Source organism: Ranitomeya imitator, chromosome 2 (genome assembly GCF_032444005.1).
Source record: "Ranitomeya imitator isolate aRanImi1 chromosome 2, aRanImi1.pri, whole genome shotgun sequence".
Taxonomy (NCBI): domain Eukaryota; kingdom Metazoa; phylum Chordata; class Amphibia; order Anura; family Dendrobatidae; genus Ranitomeya; species Ranitomeya imitator.
This window is the reverse complement of record NC_091283.1, coordinates 585849522-585862591: the sequence shown is the minus strand read 5'-3', so window position 1 is coordinate 585862591 and position 13070 is coordinate 585849522. Positions and strand designations below refer to the sequence as shown.

Below are 13070 nucleotides of genomic sequence, written 5' to 3'. Positions count from 1 at the left end.
AAAACGAGAAAAAGTGAGTCACAGAGCAAAATTCTAATTAAATATATTAATTTTAATAAATACTACATGAAACAAAAATGTAGGACAAAAATGTATGACAGATAATGACAGGGCTAGTGACACCTAGAAACCATGCCAGGCAGAATGAGGGTACAATTCTAACAATAAATATATCTCTTTGTTCATATAACAGCACTTGTAAAATGTAAGCAGACACAGGTATAAGGCCCATAAGCAACTGCCAGTGCATAGACTCAATGTGACATGCTTGAAGAGCCATGATATACTCAACAGTATCTTACATAAACAACACCATAACCAATAGACTATCCTCTAAAATAGAGGTATATGTATAAAAATGCCGGAACAGAGGGAAAGAAGTGAAAGAATAAGTATAGTAGTACCAATTTACTGCCAAGACATGGAAAAAGAGCCCCGACGCGCGTTTCGCTGTCATGCTGAACCAACATGAATGCATGGCTACCACAGCATCCTGCAGCGGCATGCTATTCCATCTTGTTTGCGTTTAGTTGGACCATCATTTATTTTTCAGCAGGACAATGACCCCAAACACACATCCAAGCTGTGTAAGGGCTATTTGACCAAGAAGGAGAGTGATGGGGTGCTACGACAGATGACCTGGCCTCCACAGTCACCAGACCTGAACCCAATCGAGATGGTTTGGGGTGAGCTGGACCACAGAGAGAAGGCAAAAGGGCCAACAAGTGCTAAGCATCTCTGGGAACTCCTTCAAGATTGTTGGAAGACCATTCCCGGTGACTACCTCTTGAAGCTCATCAAGAGAATGCCAAGAATGTGCAAAGCAGTCATCAAAGCAAAATGTGGCTACTTTGAAGAACCTAGCATATAAGACATAATTTCAGTTGTTTCACACTTTTTTGTTAAGTATATAATTCCACATGTGTTAATTCATAGTTTTGATGCCTTCAGTGTGAATTTACAATTTTCATAGTCATGAAAATACAGAAAAATCTTTAAATAAGAAGGTGTGTCCAAACTTTGGTCTGTACTGTAGGTAGTGCTCAGAGGGAATAAATTAAAAGCAAAAACTGTCCGTTTCTATCCTTAAGCATCAGCATGGCCGACACTTATTTTCCCATTTTTGATTGAACTTAAAGGGGATATCCACTACTTTTTAAAAAAAAAAAAATGCCTAATCACTAACAGGCAGGTAGTTGCTACCTACCTGCCTGTTGTGCCTAGCGCCGTTTTCCGTTGGCACAGAGCGGTCACACATCACGTCAACTGTTGACAGGGCGGGACTACTGTTGTCATGCTGGTTGACAGACTAACTGGGGAAGGTGACTGTCAATCAGCATGACACCATTAGTCCCGACCTGTCAAGAGGAAGAGAAACTGCTGCTCTGTTGACAGGGAGCAGCTGAATCCCAGGCAGGAGCCGTCAATGACTGGCGCCGGGTATCAGACTGGTAGTTGCCTCTGATATCAACTGCGTGCCCTTTTTTTTTTTTAATCCTGGATATCCTCTTTAACATGCTTGACATTGCTCAGCCATAATAACAATATGTTCCTGATTGAAGTGAATTAATGACATATTGTTTTACTGCTTAAGGCTGTCCCTTTTAAACCATATGAGGGAGATATTGGAGAGTGCGGCGTGTATGTTCGGTGACTGCTAATATTCGGCATATTCCTCACGTAAGCGCCCACTCACACTGAAATTGGCTCAGAGCCAGTCCATGGTATAAGATCCTATTTCTCAAAGAGATTACACAGCTTTAGAATAAAAATATGGAAGACATGGAGAAAAATGTGCAGAAACAAGACTTATTGTGATATTTTATCTGGAGGCTTGGAGAAGACAATGCTGCGGAATTATAGTGTCTTCTATCTACTGTATTGTGGATGGATGAGAAATTGATGTAATATATAATGTTGTATATCCACTAAAATCCTTCATGAAATGAGTTGTCTCATTAATTATGTATATTCAGGAGCATATGCCTTCATTGCTACCTGATTGCCGGGGACCTTTGTGCTCCCGATGATTGATAATTTGGGCCAATGAAAGGGACATGTTGTTGGCCAGAACTGTGCATTCTTTGATGCTGTAAGCAGACGCAGCGTTGCCCCCGCAGCATTGGAGGAGCACAGTTGCATTGAAGCTTGCTGGATCCATCTAGCTGTAAAGAAAGGAGCTTGTAAAAGCTGTGCTCCTTGCCCAGGAAGCAGGCCACCTCTGATAGACTGCAGGGGTTGGACGTAACCTAGGCAACAAACTATAAACCATAAAATGAAAAATTCCTCCGTTATTTGAGAATGGAGAGGATCTTTAATACCAGGCAAGATGCTTGTTTTTGCAAACACTTTAGAACTAACCATTTTAGAAGATGATACAACAGCTTTATTCCTAGTTTAAAAAGAAAAAAAAGATTTTAAAACGCCCTATTAGGACATTATGAGTTAATAGACGAGAGCCTCTCAATTTGAAAGTGTCTGTGTCTGGAGGAGAAGTCCATATGTTATATTAAAGGGAGTGTTATCAGAAATGACCCATTGTTTAAATCTGGTGTTTATGTTAAATTTCTTTTTTTTATATTTTTCAATTTTTCATGTAATATTTTAATGTTAAGTAAAAAGGAAATCAGACATTGTGCAATTTTCACTCTGCCCTCCGGGCCTTATCCTAGCCTTATACTTCCTTTTCTGCTCAGAAGATTTTTCAGCAGCCTCATTATCATCACAGAAAGGATTACAAGGAAAGGTAACACTAAATCTATACACAGAAGATAACAGCCATTACTCCTAATTGGTTATGTCACTGTTCACCTCTCCCCCTCTTTTCACAATGATTTTTGCCAAGAATATGCTCAGATAGCACTTCTATACAAACAAATATGATCTGATTCAGTCTATTGAAGCTAAATCCTTGTGAACTAAAGGAAGTAAAAGTCTAATATTTAGGCTTAGTGGCCATAGCGAAAATTGCAATTATTTTTTTTAAATATCAAGTGATATGGAAAATAAAAAAGAACAAAAAAAAATACATATAATATAAAAACCTGTTTTAAATAGAAGATAACTTTCTGAGGACACATTCCCTTTATTATCCATTGATTTTATTAGGAACAATGTTTCACTATTTCACCAATGGTGGTCATGTAGGATAATTAGGCACTTGCTGCTGGATTCTGCCAGAATTTACATCTGATTGCTAGACACCCTTTGTTCATTTTATGATCAGGAAACCGTCCAGCAAATAGGGATTGTCTGTTAGTACATTTAGGAGGACCTTTTTCACTAGTTTTTTTCATTTCAGGTGAGTGCCTCCTTTTTCTCTTCTATGCCCCTTAATTCCAAAGTTATGCCACCAGGTAATAATGGTGCAAATTTTCCCTTCAAGTTGGGCGTGTACCATGCAACTTCTTCATGGGAGGGGCTGTGTTTTGATTGGCCAGTGTCTTCAGAGCGAAAAAACAAAGGCCTACAGAGAAGTGCTATGGTACACCGTCCAGTTGGCTGAAAGGAAAATACTATTATTACAGGGGGTATAACTTTGGAAAGGGTGCAGAAAATGAAGAAAAACTATTCCAGAATCAGTGGAGAAGCGCCATTCAGAGGAGTTACTCCAGTTTAAATTAAAAATATACCGTGAAGGGTTCTCTTTAAAGATTTAGTACTTTGTAGTAAAATGTGTCAGTCACAAATGTTTCAGCATGTATTATAGGGGTATACATTTTGACTAGTGTAATTATTCGGCATGGGGTTTTTGCAACAATTGGACTAATTTTCCTTGTCATATGTAGGTCCATGCTGGGACTTATAGGAAAACTAGAAATAGGCCCGATGCTATTGCATCGGGAGTGCGGTGAAATGAACATCTGTGTATCCTTACTGGTGCTAACAGGACATGTGTCACACCATCACATCAGCTGCTAGCGGTATTCAACTATGGCGCCAATACCGCTAGCAGCTGATTGGTCGCCAGCCTTGACGGGGATTTGAATCCCGCGTGGCACGCTAATTGGCTCAGCCGGCAGGGTGGAGAATTTGAATCCCGTGTCGCTCATTGGCTGAGCCGACCCTGGCCGCTCGGCTTTGGCGGAGGATTCAAATCCCGCGCGGCACCGCTCATTGGCTCAGCCGGCGCGGGATTTGAATCCCGCGCCGCTCATTGGCTCAGCCGGCGGTTGGCTCAGCCAATGAGCGGTGCCGCTCGGCTTTGGAGGGGGATTTGAATCCCCTGCAAAACCAAAGCCGGCGGGCAACTCAGCCAGTGAGCGGTGCCGTGCGGCTTGGTGGGGGATTCAAATCCCGCCCGGCAACGCTCATTGGCTCAGCCGGCGGGGCAGGGCAGGGCATTTGAGTCACCGCGCCGCTCGTTGGCTTGTCAGGCAATGAGTGGTGCCGCGCGGCTTGGCAGGGGATATGAATCCCGGCAGCCATATCAGAATACCCATAACTTGGGTGTTCCAATATGGCGGTCGGCGTAGTTCCTATGCGAGCAGCCGCTGATCTCCTGACAGAATAGTGGTGCCGCTTTTGTCACTTGTGGAGGCGCAGTTTGTGGCCTTTTGGCCGCGGTGGATTGTGGGATAGCTACACAATCACCGGAAACTGTGACAGAGCCGATTGGCAATTATATATTAGATAGTATCCTGAATAATATAACTTGCCTTCAGGATTTAACTGGATATGGTCACTACCGTTAGAAATCCAAGGAAAAAAAATCATCAATATAAATGTCCTCTTAGCAACAAATTTTGACATTCTATGCAAGTAGTAATTAGATATTGGAGATATTGAGATGAATGTAGATAAGCTCAGCCACAGATGATAAGTACTTTGTAATATTGTGACCTTGAATGTGCGCTGTTTTGCTGCGATGCTGTGCTGATATATTATATATATATATATACATATATATATATATATATATATATATACACACACACACACACGTTTTATTCAGTTCTGCATGGGCAATCTACTTGAAAATCATTTATCTTGCACTGTGATTTTACTTATGTACATCGTATAGCACTTAGAGGTAAAACTTTAAGTTCCTAGCTCACAATTCATCAAGGACCATGTTCTATTTATGATATTGGTGTATCCTTATAAAGATAAAGGGGCCTTTAGTCATGCAACTATTTCATCCCCATTAGATTAGCCTCAGAAGACCCTTTAAAAATAGGGTTAGATTGAAAGTGTATTAGGTCGTATGTCAGCTGTTTTAGGGGTGTAATACTTACATCACTCTATATAACAGGCAAAAAAGGAATGTACTACCTACAGTGGTGAAAATAAGTATTTGATACACTGCCAATTTTTGCATGTTTTCCCACCTATAAAGAACAGAGAGGTCTGTAATTTTTATCGTAGGTACACTTCAACTGTGAGAGACAGAATTTAAAAATAAAAAAACAGAAAAGCACATTGTATGATTTTTACATAAGTAAATTGAATTTTATTGCATGAATTAAGTATTTGATCACCTACCAACCCGCAAGAATTCTGTCTCTTGCAGACCTGTTAGTTTTTGTTTACGAAGCCCTCCTACTCTACGCTCATTACCTGTATTAATTGCACCTGTTTGAATTTGTTACCTGTACAAAAGACACCTGTCCACACAATCACACTCCAACCTCTCCACCATGACCAAACCAAAGAGCTGTCTAAGGACACCAGGGACAAAATTGTAGACCTGCACAATGCTGGGAAGGGCTACAGGACAAAAGGCAAGCAACTTGGTGAGAAGGCAACTATTGTTGGTACAATTATTAGAAAATGGAAGAAACACAAGAAGACTGTCAATCTTCCTCGATCTGGGGCTCCATGCAAGATTTCATCTCGTCAGGTAAGGATGATTCTGAGAAAGGTCAGGAATCAGCCCAGAACTACACGGGAGGACCTGGTCTATGACCTGAAGAGAGCTGGGACCACAATCGCAATGGATTAAAATCCTGCAGTAAATGCAAGGTCCCCCTACTCATGCCAGCACATGTCCAGGCCTTTTGAAATTAGCTAATGACTATCTACAGGATCCAGAGGAGGCATGGAAGAAGGTCATATGGTCAGATGAGACAAATAGAATTTTTTGGTATTAACACCACTTGCTGTGTTTTGAGGAAGAAGAATGAGTACAACAACAAAATCACCATCCCAACTATGAAGCATGGTGGGGAAAACATATTTTGGAGGTTCATTTCTACAAAAGGAACAGGAGAAATGCACCGTATTGAAGAGAGGATGGATGGGATCATGTATCGCAAGATTTTGGCCAACAACCTCCTTCCATCAGTAAGAGCATTGAAGATTGGTCACGGCTGGGTATTCCATCATGACAGTGGCCAAAAACACACAGCCAAGGCAACTAAGAAGAATTTCAAGAATGGAGAGGTCTGTAATTTTTATCATAGGTACACTTCAACTGTGAGACACCGAATCTTAAAATAAAATCCAGAAAATCACATTGTATGATTTTTACATAATTAATTTGAATTTTGTTGCATGAAATACATATTTGAAACAGTAGTAGAAAAACAGAAACCTTTGCTTGCAATTATAGAGGTCAGACTTTTCCTGTTGTTCTTGACCAAGTTTGCATGGATTTTGGCCCATTCCTCCATACAGATCTTCTCCACATCTTTCAGTTTTTGTGACCGTCACTGGGCAACATTGAGTTTCAGCTCCCGCCAAAGATATTTTCTATTAGGCTCAGGTCTGGAGACTGGCTAGACCACTCCAGGATCTTTGTAGGTGGGAAAACTTGCAATATCCGTAGTGTATCAAATACTTATTTCCCCCAATGTACTGTATGTAATGGCAAAACTAACCCCTCTGACCCTAGTCCCTATAATGACCAAATTGTAATTTCCACCCTTATGGGGCTATGCAGGAGCCTCAATAACCGAGTGTAGATCTGAACCCTCATAGGATTGGTTTTAGGACCATAATATGTGGCATATTTATCAGCTGTGATTGCTGTGGATCCAGTGCTGGTCATTCCGATGCTTTGCGTTGGGACAGGAATTGATGACATCCTATTCTTTGGTCATCAAATTGTTCGAATTGGTGATGTGACTGAAACAGGACATAATATTGCCAACTGAAAGGACAGCCATATACTGTACAACTTCCCTGTGGTATTAGATTGCTTCATTACTATAAGCTATAGCAGACAATTACGGTGCCGGCAGTAAAGGAGAGATATGACTTCTTATTGACATTGCTTTATGTAACTTAATTTATTAATTTTATCTTGCAGTTAAAATCTCTACCGGGGACTCCGGAGAAAGGCGCCACTAAGATAAGTGTGAGTGTCACATAAAAAAGACAGTTTGCTTTACATGTAGTAATTAACTTAGAATATAATTAACTAGATGGCAGCCCGATTCTAAAGAATCGGGAGTCTAGAATCCATATATACTTGAAATTCGGCAGGAGCTTGAAGAGCAACGTCACTGGGCCCGCCTCCACGCAGTAGAAACTTGCTGTGAGGTAAAAATTCAAAAATCACACCAAAATGGCGGGCGGAGTGTGTCACAGTACGGCACGTTTCTGATTGGTCGCTCGCAGCAGGCGGCAACCAATCAGACATTGGACACTGTTGACGTCACTTATCTCCGGACATTAGCTCCGGACATTAGCTCCGGACAAAGCCACGGAAGTTGGCACAAATTGCAGGAAGTAGTATTCTAGGCAATTATATATAAGATAAAGTATTATACAGAAGCAATCTTGAATGTGGGCTGTGACTAGTGAACGAGGTTGAGCTGCAGTACCAGAGACAACTGATAAACAAGAGGGGCGCTGTTTCTGGAAATACAAGCCTATTCGCAGAAGAGAAAGCGCACATTTGTGGTATTCACCTATTTAGGGTTATATACTTGTCAGGATCTACATAAGCACTGCACTACCGATTAGCTTTAGGTTTCTCATTTATCCATCTCAGCACTGATGTGGTAGGCTCCTTCCTTTACTGCTTCTTAGACTCTTCTCCATCTATGGCCATGACTTTGTGGGTAGCCAATTGTCTTCCCACTTTGGCATCTTTTATCGCTGTGGTTTTTCACCCTACCACTATCTTAATATTAAATATTTGCTCTGCCCATTTGAGCCACAAGGCATCCCCACACCTATGCATTTTCGAACTTTCAGGTACTAATTCATGTGACCCCCAAACAATTTTGGCCTCTGTAGGCCATACTTCTCCATCACCATGTCATCCTGGGCACACAGGCAACTCTGTATATCTATACCAGAAGCCACCAGAACCTGTACAATAAACCATAAATAGTTTTAAAACCAAACAACAAAAGCAAGCCCCACAAGAAGACTTTTGGTGAGCGGGATAGAAACAAGGTAGGTACATTGACGAAAACCTTGTACCAGACTAAAATACAGTCCTCCCACCTTACATCTACTTCATGTTGCTACTGGTGTGTCTACAATGAATCACTGAACTGGGAGAGTGTCACAAGTGCGCTCTTTTTCTTCTGTGAATTAGATTCTTGAACTCTGTCAGTATGTTCTTTATGGCTGAGAACCTCCAAGTACACCCTACTAGTACAAACGGTGGAAAAAACACGGTACACCCCCTTAAGGTATAGTAATGAATTTACCTTCACTCAGTGTTCAATAAACACATAGTGTTAGTCCGTCATAGTAAGGTGATTTTCCCCTTTTCAAATGTTTTACCATAAATCCCCATCGGTCCTTCTCTCTACTGCCCATACTTGGCCTTTTGCCCTCAAGCATCTTGAAGAACACTAATGGGGATCTAGCTTGCATGGCAGGAGCAGAACATTAATTTGATTTACACTGCTTTTCTTCCGGAAGGGGTAAGCTTTACATTTCACAGAATGGCAAATACCAGGAGCAGATCAATTTGGAAGGAAAGCTAATTAGCTGCAGAGATTTTTCTATTGATCTTGTTCTGTAGGGGAGAGAGAGCTGTACTTGGCAGGGATGGGAGAGTTCGACTGAAGTGTTGTCTCATTGGGGGAATATATACAAACATTTAGAATGTAGCATTAAGGAGGCTTAGGCTAACAAAACAACCAGAAGTGTGGGGATTTAAGATGGTTTGTTATATATTCCCCCACCTTTAGGATTGTTCTGTTACTGTAGTTTACTGTCCACATTTATATGATCACACTATTATTATTATTTATTGTTATAGCGCCATTTATTCCATGGCGCTTTACATGTAAGGAGGGGTATACATAATAAAAACAAGTTCAATAATCTTAAACAATACAAGTCATAACTGGTACAGGAGGAGAGAGGCAACACTATTGCCTATTTATTAGTTAGTGGATATTATGGACTATTAATGCACTTGGGGGGTTTGCTAAGGGAAGACCCATAGTAGCTGATGTACAGTGGGTATGGAAAGTATTCAGACTCCTTTACATTTTTTACTCTTTGTTTCATTGCAGCCATTTGGTAAATTCAAAAAAGTTCATTTTTTTACATTAATGTACACTCTCCACCCCATCTTGACTGAAAAAAACAGAAATGTAGAAATCTTTGCAAATTTTATAAAAAATAAAAACTGAAATATCACATGACCATAAGTATTCAGACCCTTTGCTCAGAAACTCATATTTACCGTATTTTCTGGTGTATAAGACGACTGGGCGTATAAGACGACCCTAACTTTTCCATATAAAATATGGAATTTGGGATATGCCCGCCGTATAAGGCCGGTTTCACACGTCAGTGGCTCCGGTACGTGAGGTGACAGTTTCCTCACACACCGAAGCCACTGACACACGTAGACAGTGAAATCAATGCATATGTGCAGATGTCATTGATTTTTTGCGGACCGTGTCTCCGTGTGCCAAACAACGGAGACATGCAGTAAATAGTAATAACGGTCCTAGGAGCGCTGGAAATGAGACCAAAACAAGGATTTTAGTGTTGAACCACAACGCGTTTCAACGGTTAAACCGTAAACGCGTTGTGGTTCAACACTAAAATCCTTGTTTTGGTCTCATTTCCAGCGCTCCTAGGACCGTTATTACTATTTACTGCATTTTGTATCCTCCTAGAAGGTTAACGGCTGGAGCTGCGGTGGACCTTTTGCTTTCAATTCTAACTGTGACTCTCACAGCGCTCCCTAGTGACCGCTTTCTTTTCCCTTGAATTTCAAACACGGAGACATGTCAGTGTTCGTGGGAGCGCACGGATTACACGGACCCATTAAAGTCAATGGGTCCGTGTAAAACACGTACCGCACACGGACGTTGTCCGTGTGCAGTCCGTGTGCCGTGCAGGAGACAGCGCTACTGTAAGCGCTGTCCCCCCCCACTGGTGCTGAAGCCGCGATTCATATCTTCCCTGCAGCAGCGTTTGCTGTAGAGAAGATATGAATAATCGTGTTTAAAATAAAGGTCCATGTCCCCACCCCCCTCCCACCCCCTGTGCGCCCCCCCGCTGTTATTAAAATACTCACCCGGCTCCCTCGCTGGTTGGCGCTGCTTCCTGTCCTGGCCGCACCTTCTACTGTATGAGCGGTCACGTGGGGCCGCCCATTACAATCATGAATATGCAGCTCCACCTCCCTTAGGGGTGGAGCCGCATATTCATTACTGTAAATGAGCGGCCCCACGTGACCGCTCATACAGTAGAAGGTGCGGCCAGGACAGGAAGCAGCGCCAGCCAGCGAGGGAGCCGGGTGAGTATTTTAATAACAGTGGGGGGGGGGGGTGCACAGGGGGTTGGAGGGGGGTGGGGTGATGGATCTTTATTTTAAACACGATTATTCATATCTTCTCTACAGCAAACGCTGCTGCAGAGAAGATATGAATCGCGGCTTCAGCACCAGATGCAGGGGACAGCGCTAAACTTTAGCGCTGGCTCCCTTCACGGTGCGTGTGGTACCCAGTGGGCACACAGGCGGCACATGTGTGCCGCACGTGTGCCACACTGATGTGCCACAGCAACGCACCGGCACACGGATAATTCCGGTACCGATTTTACCATTAACCGGAATTATCTGGGCGTGTGAGGCTGCCCTAAGACGGGGGTCATCTTATACGCCCAGTCATCTTATACGGCGTGTGGTTCCCAGGGTCTAGAGGAGACTCTCCTTCAGGCCCTGTGATCCATATTCATGTAAAAAATAAAGAATAAAAATAAAAACATGGATATACTCACCCGTCCGACGAACCCTGGCTCTCAGCGTCTGCTTCTGTTCCTAAGAATACAGTGAGTGAAGGACCTTCGATGACGTCGCTGACCGCTCACGTGACCGGTCACCTGATCGCTCACGTGACCGCGATGTCATCGAAGGTCCTTCACTCACTGCATTCTTAGGAACGGAGGCAGACGATAGCAGCGCTGAGAGCCAGGGTCCGGCGGAGGGGTGAGTATATCCATATTTTTTTTTTTATTCTTTATTTTTTACATGAATATGGATCCCAGGGCCTGAAGGAGAGTCTCCTCTCCTTCAGACCCTGGGAACCATCCAGGATCGCTCCCTGCAGCCGTACCCGGCGTATAAGACGACCCCCAACTTTTGGGACGATTTTTAGGGGTTAAAAAGTCGTCTCATACGCCGGAAAATACGGTGAAGGTACCGTCACACATAACGATATCGTTAACAATATCGTTGCTTTTTGTGACGTAGCAACGATATCATTAGCGAAATCGTTATGTGTGACAGCGACCAACGATCAGGCCCCTGCTGGGAGATCGTTGGTCGCTGGGGAATGATCAGGACTTTATTTCGTTGCTGAATCGGCGTGTGTGACGCCGATTCAGCGATGTCTTCACTGGTAACCAGGGTAAACATCGGGTTACTAAGCGCAGCTCCGCGCTTAGTAACCCGATGTTTACCCTGGTTACCATTGTAAAAGTAAAAAAAAAAACACTACATACTTACATTCCTGTCACATCCTTCAGCGTCAGCTTCCCTGCGTCCCTCCAGTGTCAGCGCCGGCTGGCCGTAAAGCAGAGCACAGCGGTGACATCACCGCTCTGCTTTCCGGCCAGCGCTTACACAGTGCAGGGAAGCTGAGGCCGGGGGACGCGACAGGAATGTGAGTATGTACTGTTTTTTTTTTACATTTACAATGGTAACCAGGGTAAACATCGGGTTCATTGAACACATGCGGAATCACCGCATCCTATACATGGGACGGTGCTATTTATCTTGCGGAGACTGAGCATATCTGCAAGATAAATAGACATGCTGCGGTATATAAAGACGCGCCGCATGTGCCTATATGCAGGTTTGCCAGTGGCGTCTTTGTACGCATAGTGTATATGGGATTTAATAAAATCTCCTCCACTATGCTGTAACGTCTGGACACTGTGGATTAGACGCTGCGGCTGTAAGCAGCGATCATTCCGCAGCAAATACGCAACATAAAAACATACCCTTAGACCTGGCCGTCCAGCCAAACTGAGCAATCGTGGGAGAAGAGCCTTGGTGAGAGGTAAAGGAGAGCCTTGGTGAGAGGTAAAGAAGAACCCCAAAATCACTGTGGCTGAGCTCCAGAGATACAGTAGGGAGATGGGAGAAAGTTCCACAAAGTCATCTATCACTGCAGCTCTCCATCAGTTGGGCCTTTATGGCAGAGTGGCCCGACGGAAGCCTCTCCTCAGTGCAAGACATATGGAAGCCCTCATAGAGTTTGCTAAAAAACACATGAAGGACTCCCAAACTATGAGAAATAAGATTCTCTAATCTGATGAGACGAAGATAGACCTTTTTGGTGATAATTCTAAGCGGTATGTGTGGAGAAAACCAGGCACTGCTCATCACCTACCCAATACAATCCCAACAGCGAAACATGGTGGTGGCAGCATCATGCTATGGGGGGGGGGTTTCAGCTGCAGGGACGGGACGACTGATTGTCATTGAAGGAAATATGAATGCGGCCAAATACAGAGATATCCTGGATGAAAACCTCTTCTGGAGTGCTCTGGCTGAAGGTTCACCTTCCAACAAGACAATGACCATAAGCACACAGCTAAAATAACAAATGAGTGGCTTCAGAACAATTCTGTGACCATTCTTGACTGGCCCAGCGAGAGCCCTGACCTAAACCCAATTGAGCATCTCTGGAGAG

At 43.2% G+C, this 13070-nt stretch overlaps 1 protein-coding gene across 1 annotated transcript in view; it reads left to right on the top strand.

Moving 5' to 3' along the window:
• The window catches only part of VSTM2L (V-set and transmembrane domain containing 2 like), a 112912-nt gene that overhangs the window by 93283 nt on the left and 6559 nt on the right, over positions 1-13070 (top strand). The window contains exon 3 of the mRNA XM_069752279.1: positions 7253-7300. Within this exon, the coding sequence (XP_069608380.1) occupies positions 7253-7300 (48 nt within the window). The remainder of the gene's footprint in view (positions 1-7252; positions 7301-13070) is intronic.